This window comes from Oncorhynchus nerka, linkage group LG24 (assembly GCF_034236695.1).
Source record: "Oncorhynchus nerka isolate Pitt River linkage group LG24, Oner_Uvic_2.0, whole genome shotgun sequence".
Classification (NCBI taxonomy): domain Eukaryota; kingdom Metazoa; phylum Chordata; class Actinopteri; order Salmoniformes; family Salmonidae; genus Oncorhynchus; species Oncorhynchus nerka.
In genome coordinates this window covers 78,054,574-78,065,128 of record NC_088419.1, presented here as the reverse complement: position 1 = coordinate 78,065,128, position 10,555 = coordinate 78,054,574, and the positions used below count along the sequence as shown (strand labels likewise).

The following is a 10,555-nucleotide window of genomic DNA, read 5'->3' as shown; positions in this document are numbered from 1 at the left end:
GGGAGAGCACAAGACCATCTACATCACTTTGTTGGTAGGCTTGAATTACATTAAGAAGCCGCCTGACGTTGTTGCATGACTTACGGCCCCTAATGAAGCCAGTTTGGTCTCCTTTCACAATTAGTGGCAATGAGTCCTCTAATCTTGTGGCTAGAATTTTAGAAAGCAATTTTCTATCCACATTCAGAAGGGAAATTGGTCTGTACGAGGAACAAGACTCTGGACATTTTCCCTTTTGAGAATAAGTGAAATGTTGGCTTCTCTCAGCGTTTGAGGGAGTTGGTCATTTGAAAATGAGTGGTTAAACATATCACGCAATGGCTCAAGGATCAGGCCATGGAACTCTTTATAGAACTCACTACAAAACCCGTCTGGTCCTGGGGCCTTACCATTTTGCAGATTCTTAATTGCGAACATTATCTCTTCCTTGGTAATAGGGGCATTAAGGAGGGACCTCTGTTCTTCGGAGATAGTAGGGAGCTCAATCTTACCAAAGAAGTTCTCCATTAATTTGGGTGCATCCTTTGGCAGTTCTGAGGCATAAAGGTTTGTATAAAATTTCTTAAATGAGTCACTTATCAATTTATTTTCATATAAATGATTACCATCAGAATCAGTAATAGTAGCAATTGACTGAGAGTCAGCCCTCTTTTTAGCTAGGTATGCCAAGTACTTTCCTGGCTTATCGCCATGTTCATATAGCTTTTGCCTGACAAATCTCATTTTCTTTTCAGCGTCCTGTGTTAGGAGAGAGTCTAACGTTGATCTAAGGACTGATATTTCCTTTAACAGGGCAGGAGTGGGCGATTTAATGTAGTCCTTCTCTTTAGTTCCTAATTCACCCTCTAACATTTTTTGCTTTTCCCGCTTTTTCCGTCTCTTAGTAGCTGTGTATGACATAATCAGACCCCTGGCATACGCTTTACAGGTCTCCCAAAGGAGCCAGGGGTTATCTGTTGATTGAGAGTTAATAGAGAAAAATGCTTTAAACTCTGTTATAAAGTATGATGTGAATGTATGGTCTTTAAGAATGGTTGTGTTCAACCTCCAATGTCTTGACCGATTGAATGCCCCGTTGAGTTTTATGTCCAGGATCACCTCAGCATGATCAGATATGACTATGCTTCCTATCCTAGCAGATAAAACAGACTGCAAAGACGTCTTGGGCATAAAAAATAATCTATTCTAGTCTGACATCCATGAGGTGCAGAGAAAAAGTGAACTCTCTGTTGGAGGGATGGAAAGCTCTCCAGACATCCGCATACCCCAGATCATCACAAATAACTTTAAGTGACTTAGCTTGAGGAGAGAGTGAAGCTATACCACTGGGAAACTTATCAATAAGGGGGTTCAACAAGCAGTTAAAATCTCCTCCAACCACTGCAGTGTCTGAGTTTAATTCTGAAAAGTCTAGAAATGCCTTAGTGAGGAAATCAGGGGGGTGAGCAGGGGGGAAGTAAATGTTCATTATGGAAATGTTCTGCCCTTGTAAAGTACCATTAATTATAACAAAGCGACCAAATTTATCTTTCACACAATTCAAGACCTTAAGTGGTAAGTTCTTTTTCACCAGAATTGCTACACCTCTACTTCTGGATGTAAATGATGAGAAAAACTTGACCAAACCCTCCTTGTTGTAATTTCAGGTGCTCCTTATCATCCAAATGGGTTTCTTGCAACAGGGCAATATCAATATTTTCTTTTTCAAAAAAGACAATACTTTCTTCCTCTTAATGGGGTTATGGCTCCCTCTAATGTTCCACGTACATACACGCAGTCTGTTATCTGCCATTGTATCTTGACCATTCAATATTCAGACTGGATCCTACTGTAAAAGTGGGGTGGTACCTTTTTCCATGTGTTGAACTCTCCTCTATCTCACTGAGCATAATCAAAAATATGAACCCTGAACTCGAACTATACTAAACCCAAAAATTAAACATGTAAAAATCCAAAAGGGGTTTTCCCACTAGCTAACATGCAGGGGATTTCAACTCTCCAATGTAGACTCTTAAGTCCGCATTGCCGCTCAATAGCCTCATCCTTTATATATATGGAAAAGAAAATCAATAGAAGAAGATTGAGGCTCTTCCACCTAAAACCAAGCCTGGGCAAATTCACACATATCCAAGCCTGAGCTATAGCGGCTATTACTTTAGCAAGAAAAATAATAAAGTTACGAATATTACTGAGCCGGAGTGATTCACACCACTGTCTCAGCCTGAGCTATAGGGACTCACACCACTGTTTCGCAGATTCAAAAAAATAATAAAGTTCTAATATTACTGAGCCGGAGTACGTGGGGACTCACACCACTGTTTCGTGATCAGATTCAACCAAAAATAATAAAGTTACGAATATTACTGAGCCGGAGTACGTGGGGACTCACACCACTGTTTCGTGATCAGATTCAACTACAAATAAGCAAAGTTATTCAATGCTGTGGAGGTGCAGCTTAAAGTTATTTACCCGAGAGAGTCAATAAACGCAGCAGCCTCTTCAGGTGTGTAGAGCTTTTTAGGTGATCCGTTGACCATAATCTTCAATGTGGCCGGGTACAACAGTGCGTAGTCCATCTTCATTCTCCTGAGTCGAGCCTTCGCCTCATCAAACGCTTTGCGTCTTCGTACAACCGCTGTGGAATAATCATTGACGAATGAGACCTTTGGACCTTTATGTTGACTACCATCAGAGCTGATGTTTCTAGCCGCATCCATGACGCGCTGCTTGTCGGTGAAGTTGTGGAACTTTATAACCACCGGTATCGGTGCTTGAGAGCGATGGGCTCTGTCCAGCTTCACACGACCAGCCTTAGTGTCCATTTGTAGGTAGCCAGTGATCCATTCCTCAAAGAATTTTACTGAACGTGTCCCTTCAGAATTTTCCGGGAGTCCCACAACACGAATATTGCATCTGCGTCCTCGATTATCCAAGTCGTCAATGTGCTCCGCCATTTCGCGCACCTGTTTCTCAAGTGCTTTTATCTTAGCGTCCATAGATGTAGTTGAAGTTTCCACTGCAGCAATTCTTCCTTCCGCCTCAACAACACGTTTCACAACGCTCTGTATTTCAGCTGAATGGCCTGCTATTGCTTCCAAGACCGTTCTTATCTTAGCATCGATCACTTTAGTAATGTTATCAGTCATCTTTTGAATCATCAGGTCCATTGTGCCCGGGTCCGCAATGGTGTTAGCTTCGCTAACGTTAGCTAGCTCCTCATGCACATCCACAGGGGTGGTGGTTTTGGTCGACTTCTTAGTAGTTCTATTGGGCATGTTGTCGGAGATTTTTGCGAAATAGTCGTCAAGACTCATTATATGGTAACTTATTTAGCCAATTCTACCACTTTTTCAAGCTAGGAGATTAATGTAAGAATATAAATTTACGAATGCCACGAGAGCTCGCTGAAACACAGTGTTCTCTCTACGGCGCCATTTTGTCCCCCAATGGGCTATTATTGATTTTGATCCAATAGGCCTGACATATTACCTCTTTCAAGGAACTTTCCATTTTGATAGGGTTTTATTTTGCCTAAAATCCTTTAAGCCTACATATAGAACAGTTTTTAAAAACAACTCCGCGTCCCTGCCCTGCCTGGCAAGAGTGGCCCGAAGGGTGTTTAGCATCCAGTGGCTCTGCAAGCGTGGAGAGGATATCCTCCACTACTGACCTGCTCTCCAGGCACCATCACATGAACCTGAAGCCACAGACTCTGGCCAAACTCATGTTTCTTAAAGTGAATTCAAAGACACTGTAGACTGAGCCTAATAAGGCATTTCTCGTTTCATTTTTATGTTTCAGCCTATATGTGCGATTTATAGACTATAATGATTTAAATCAACAAAATGTTGTTTAAATGCTGTCTGCTTAATGTTCCACCAACCTAGTGTGTTGCAAATGCTTCACAATTTATTTATTTGTAGGCTATAGCCTTGATATTATTTGCCTAAATAATTCCTTCTTGGGCACCTTATCTGGCTCCTGACCTGTTTAGAGTGTTTATATGCTGTTTAATACGACATGTAGCCTATTTGAAATGATGAGCGCTTCTTACAGTCCACTTTTCATGTTGTTTATTAAAATACTTTTCATTCGGATCATGTGTTTTGGTTTCAATACTTCAAAACCAAATGGTAGGTCCAGGTCGTCACAAAAATAGATAGGTGTTGGTTAAAAGGTGATTTTAATGAATGGAGTGAATTTGGAGTGGCATTTTGTTTTTCTGTGAACGATGAGCGGGATTCCAAAAGCTCAACTCTGCTCACATACTCTTGACTGTACTGTAGGTACTGTGGGGCTGGGCAGCTAGGTGCTGTACTGTAGGTACTGTGGGGCTGGGCAGCTAGGTGCTGTACTGTAGGTACTGTGGGGCTGGGCAGCTAGGTGCTGTACTGTAGGTACTGTGGGGCTGGGCAGCTAGGTGCTGTACTGTAGGTACTGTGGGGCTGGGCAGCTAGGTGCTGTACTGTAGGTACTGTGGGGCTGGGCAGCTAGGTGCTGTACTGTAGGTACTGTGGGGCTGGGCAGCTAGGTGCTGTACTGTAGGTACTGTGGGGCTGGGCAGCTAGGTGCTGTACTGTAGGTACTGTGGGGCTGGGCAGCTAGGTGCTGTACTGTAGGTACTGTGGGGCTGGGCAGCTAGGTGCTGTACTGTAGGTACTGTGGGGCTGGGCAGCTAGGTGCTGTACTGTGGGTACTGTGGGGCAGCAGAGCTGGGCAAGCTTGGTGCTGTACTGTAGGTACTGTGGGGTAGCAGAGCTGGGCAGCTAGGTGCTGTACTGTAGGTACTGTGGGGTAGCAGAGCTGGGCAGCTAGGTGCTGTACTGTAGGTACTGTGGGGTAGCAGAGCTGGGCAGCTAGGTGCTGTCCTGTAGGTACTGTGGGGTAGCAGAGCTGGGCAGCTTGGTGCTGTACTGTAGGTACTGTAGGGTAGCAGAGCTGGGCAGCTAGGTGCTGTACTGTAGGTACTGTGGGGTAGCAGAGCTGGGCAGCTTGGTGCTGTACTGTAGGTACTGTGGGGCAGCAGAGCTGGGCAAGCTTGGTGCTGTACTGTAGGTACTGTGGGGTAGCAGAGCTGGGCAGCTAGGTGCTGTACTGTGGGGTAGCAGAGCTGGGCAGCTAGGTGCTGTACTGTAGGTACTGTGGGGTAGCAGAGCTGGGCAGCTAGGTGCTGTCCTGTAGGTACTGTGGGGTAGCAGAGCTGGGCAGCTAGGTGCTGTCCTGTAGGTACTGTGGGGTAGCAGAGCTGGGCAGCTTGGTGCTGTACTGTAGGTACTGTAGGGTAGCAGAGCTGGGCAGCTAGGTGCTGTACTGTAGGTACTGTGGGGTAGCAGAGCTGGGCAGCTTGGTGCTGTACTGTAGGTACTGTGGGGCAGCAGAGCTGGGCAAGCTTGGTGCTGTACTGTAGGTACTGTGGGGTAGCAGAGCTGGGCAGTTAGGTGCTGTACTGTGGGGTAGCAGAGCTGGGCAGCTAGGTGCTGTACTGTAGGTACTGTGGGGTAGCAGAGCTGGGCAGCTAGGTGCTGTCCTGTAGGTACTGTGGGGTAGCAGAGCTGGGCAGCTTGGTGCTGTACTGTAGGTACTGTGGGGCAGCAGAGCTGGGCAAGCTTGGTGCTGTACTGTAGGTACTGTAGGGTAGCAGAGCTGGGCAGCTAGGTGCTGTACTGTAGGTACTGTGGGGTAGCAGAGCTGGGCAGCTAGGTGCTGTACTGTAGGTACTGTGGGGTAGCAGAGCTGGGCAGCTTGGTGCTGTACTGTAGGTACTGTGGGGCAGCAGAGCTGGGCAAGCTTGGTGCTGTACTGTAGGTACTGTGGGGTAGCAGAGCTGGGCAGCTAGGTGCTGTACTGTAGGTACTGTGGGGTAGCAGAGCTGGGCAGCTAGGTGCTGTCCTGTGGGGTAGCAGAGCTGGGCTGCTAGGTGCTGTACTGTAGGTACTGTGGGGTAGCAGAGCTGGGCAGCTAGGTGCTGTACTGTAGGTACTGTGGGGTAGCAGAGCTGGGCAGCTAGGTGCTGTACTGTAGGTACTGTGGGGTAGCAGAGCTGGGCAGCTAGGCGCTGTACTGTGGGGTAGCAGCAGCTAGGTGCTGTACTGTATGATGGCTATATTATGTAAACAGCAGTTAGGTGCCATGATGCCTCAGAGCCAGGCGGCTAAGGCCAAAGATACCACAGGATGTGTGTGTGCACACGTTAGACATCAGCTAGACTTGGTAGATTCTGAGAGCATAGGTCCCCTTAGGCCTTTTATAAATTATCTGAAATTAAAAATATCAAATAGTGCTTTAGAACATTTATACATGATCAGTCTTGTTCATCAGAAATGTAGAGAACTCTTGTGAAAGTGTTGCCAGATAAGATTCCCTGCAGATTCAGTCTGAACCTATATGTACTGTTACTGAAGTTAATACTGTCTCTCTTTAATTGAATAATGTTCCAGAATTATGTAAGATATACACTGCTCAAAAAAACAAAGGGAACACTAAAATAACACATCCTAGATCTGAATGAATGAAATATTCTTATTAAATACTTTTTTCTTTACATAGTTGAATGTGCTGACAACAAAATCACACAAAAATGATCAATGGAAATCAAATGTATCAACCCATGGAGGTCTGGATTTGGAGTCACACTCAAAATTAAAGTGGAAAACCACACTACAGGCTGATCCAACTTTGATGTAATGTCCTTGAAACAAGTCAAAATGAGGCTCAGTAGTGTGTGTGGCCTCCACGTGCCTGTATGACCTCCCTACAACGCCTGGGCATGCTCCTGATGAGGTGGCGGATGGTCTCCTGAGGGATCTCCTCCCAGACCTGGACTAAAGCATCCGCCAACTCCTGGACAGTCTGTGGTGCAACGTGGCGTTGGTGGATGGAGCGAGACATGATGTCCCAGATGTGCTCAATTGGATTCAGGTCTGGGGAACGGGCGGGCCAGTCTATAGCATCAATGCCTTCCTCTTGCAGGAACTGCTGACACACTCCAGCCACATGAGGTCTAGCATTGTCTTGCATTAGGAGGAACCCAGGGCCAACCACACCAGCATATGGTCTCACAAGGGGTCTGAGGATCTCATCTCGGTACCTAATGGCAGTCAGGCTACCTCTGGCGAGCACATGGAGGGCTGTGCGGACCCCCAAAGAAATGCCACCCCACACCATGACTGACCCACCGCCAAACCGGTCATGCTGGAGGATGTTGCATGCAGCAGAACGTTCTCCACGGCGTCTCCAGACTGTCACGTGCTCAGTGTGAACCTGCTTTCATCTGTGAAGCGCACAGGGCGCCAGTGGCGAATTTGCCAATCTTGGTGTTCTCTGGCAAATGCCAAACGTCCTGCACGGTGTTGGGCTGTAAGCACAACCCCCACCTGTGGATGTCGGGCCCTCATATCACCTTCATGGAGTCTGTTTCTGACCGTTTCAGCAGACACATGCACATTTGTGGCCTGCTGGAGGTCATTTTGCAGGGCTCTGGCAGTGCTCCTGCTCCTCCTTGCACAAAGGCGGAGGTAGCGGTCCTGCTGCTGGGTTGTTGCCCTCCTACGGCCTCCTCCACGTCTCCTGATGTGCTGGCCTGTCTCCTGGTAGCACCTCCATGCTCTGGACACTACGCTGACACACAGCAAACCTTCTTGCCACAGCTCGCATTGAGGTGTCATCCTGGATGAGCTGCACTACCTGCGCCACTTGTGTGGGTTGTAGACTCCGTCTCATGCTACCACTAGAGTGAAAGCACCGCCAGCATTCAAAAGTGACCAAAACATCAGCCAGGAAGCATAGGAACTGAGAAGTGGTCTTTGGTCACCACCTGCAGAACCACTCCTTTATTGGGGGTGTCTTGCTAATTGCCTATAATTTCCACCTGTTGTCTATTCCATTTGCACAACAGCATGTGACATTTATTGTCAATCAGTGTTGCTTCCTAAGTGGACAGTTTGATTTCACAGAAGTGTGATTGACTTAGAGTTACATTGTGTTGTTTAAGTGTTCCCTTTATTTTTTTGAGCAGTGTATGATGTTATACTGTCCTTATGATATAATATCAAGTTTGTTATGCAAGGTAGTCCTGAGCCATGTGTCCAGGTTAAATCTACAGTATGAAATGTGTGTATATATATATGTATATATTTTGGATGCCCTAGGTTGCATCGTTCTAGCTGCTTTCTGCCCACATACACACACCAGTGGGGTGCTGCCCAGTTTTTCTAATCTCATGCTGCTCCCCCAGCTGTCGGTGCAGATTCTGCTTTTTTCTGAACACCACATGTTCAGAAATGTGACCAACACACACACATCCTTACACACACACACAGATATATATTATCTTACCCCATACAAACCTTATGTTATCACTGCACCATGGCCATAATTGGGTTATGATTCAGACAGGCAGTGACCAGTGTTACATCATTTATCAGATCAGTAGCCTGTGCCTGCTCTGCAGGCCAGTTATGAGCACAGTGAATATAGTAATGTCATGTATAATGCCACCTAATGTTGTTGCGATATCATCTCCTGCCCCATCAGTCCTGGAGAGGAAGATGTCGACCCGGCAGAGCAGAGAGGAGCTGATCAAGAGAGGAGTGCTGGAGGACATCTACGACAAAGGTTAGAGGTCAGAGGGTATAGAGGAGAAGACAGCAGAGGGAGGTTAGAGCGCAGAGACTGATGGCAAAATGTTGTTGTTGTGTAATCTAACATCCTTTAGGCAAAATCAAGTCACACAGTCAGCATCACAGTATCCACCTGTATTGAATCCAGGTCAGATATGTACTGGGAACATGTTCTCTGTCCCCCCCCCCTTCCCTCTCTCTGCAGACGGAACGGTAGTAACGAGAGGAGAGGAGGTCAATATGGAGAACGGGATGTCTCCAGCGTTAGGAGGGTCTGATCTATCACATTGTGATGGAGCTGAGCTGATGGATGGAGCAGGGTCAGCCATAGGTGCATCTCAGGCCTTCTATCAACACACTCACCCATTGGTTCATCATCACGCACTGTGCTGTAACATGATATCTGATTGGTCAATTTTGTTCTCACACCTCCCAACACGCTCACCCATTGTTTCATTCCCATTCACCTTTTTGTAATATAACATCTGATTGTTCAATTCTCTCATCTCAGGCCCTGTCCCAATAAACTCGCCCATTAGTGAATCTCCTCTCACCCTGTTGTAACATTACACTTGATTGATTTATTCTGTCCCCAGGTACAGTAGAGTTCCAGTTGTCTGGAGAGGGGACGTCTCCACAAGACCACACCCAGAATCCCAGCCAGGCTCCACCCACTAAGAAGGTCATGGTTTATCCAGGCGACGGCGGCGGGGCAGAGTCATCTCATCACATCCTAAAACAACCCAAACAACCCCCAGCGCTACCACCCAAACCCTTCAACAGACTGCCCAACCACATCACAGGTAGAGCCGTGTACTCCTCTGTGTAATTTGCTTTTACTTTGCTTTCTTTTGTTCTGACCACCAGCTTGCCGCTTGTGTGGGTATATCTGACTCTGATCTCTGCATCTATTTCTCTCTCTCCAAATATTGGGGAAGATGCCAGAGCTGAAGATAATGTTGAAGAGTTTATGAATAGCTCATTAGAATTTGTCGTCTGTATATTTTATCATTTCGTTTAGTATACCATCAACACCAGTCCTTTTTGGGTTGGAGGGTTTGTATTTTGTCCTGTAGCTCATCCAATGTAATTGGAGAATTCAGTGTGTTGTGGTAGTCTTCAATAACAGATTCTAAATTTAGTAAATAATCACGTATATGTTTTTGGTTCTTTGTTAAATGGCTGAAAAATGTTGGCGAAGTGGTTTATCTCCATTTTAGATAGGTAGCTCTTCATGTTTGTTTAGTGTATTCCAATTTTCCCTGAAGGGATTTGATTCTATGAATTCTTCAATTGCATGTTTTCTGACATGCTGTTCCTTCTTTTTTCTTAAGTGTATTTCTGTATTTCTTTGTTTCACCTTAGTGAAACACTAGTGAAGTCTCTCCCTCCCTCCCTCTGTAGAGGGTATGCCAGTGAAGCTGTCTCCTCCTCTACCTCCTAAGAAGCTGATGATCTGTGTGCCTGTGGGAGCGGGGGTAAGCATGGAGCCCTCGGCCCTCACCTTCCAGAAGTGCCCCCCTCCCTCTCACCATGTGGGGTCCCTTGGGGGCCACTCCCTACACTACGGGACACTTCCTGTGCCCCTACACCCCCCCAGCCGCATCATCGAGGAACTCAACAAGACCCTGGCCCTTACCATGAAGCGATACGAGAGGTGAGGACTTCAGTGCAGTGTGTGTCCTTTCCTCCATGTGTTTGCATGAAAAATAATGTTGATGAAGTGGTTCATAACGGTATACACTGAGTGTACAAAACATTAGGAACACCTGCTTTTTCCATGACAGACTGACCAGGTGAAAGCTATGACCTCTTATTGATGTTAAATACACTTCAATCTGTGTAGATGAAGGGGGGAGACAGGTTAAAGAAGACTTTAAATATTGAGACAATTGAGGCATGGATTGTGAGTGTGTGCCATTCAGAGGGTGAATAGG

The 10,555-nt window shown here is 46.3% G+C and overlaps 1 protein-coding gene across 2 annotated transcripts in view; it reads left to right on the top strand.

Moving 5' to 3' along the window:
* The window catches only part of LOC115108613 (phosphatase and actin regulator 1-like), a 61,593-nt gene that overhangs the window by 43,509 nt on the left and 7,529 nt on the right, over positions 1–10,555 (top strand). For both annotated transcript variants that reach the window (XM_065009176.1, XM_029633162.2), the window contains exons 3-6: positions 8,533–8,613; positions 8,824–8,949; positions 9,215–9,421; positions 10,023–10,275. In XM_065009176.1, coding sequence (XP_064865248.1) covers positions 8,533–8,613; positions 8,824–8,949; positions 9,215–9,421; positions 10,023–10,275 — 667 coding nt within the window. The remainder of the gene's footprint in view (positions 1–8,532; positions 8,614–8,823; positions 8,950–9,214; positions 9,422–10,022; positions 10,276–10,555) is intronic.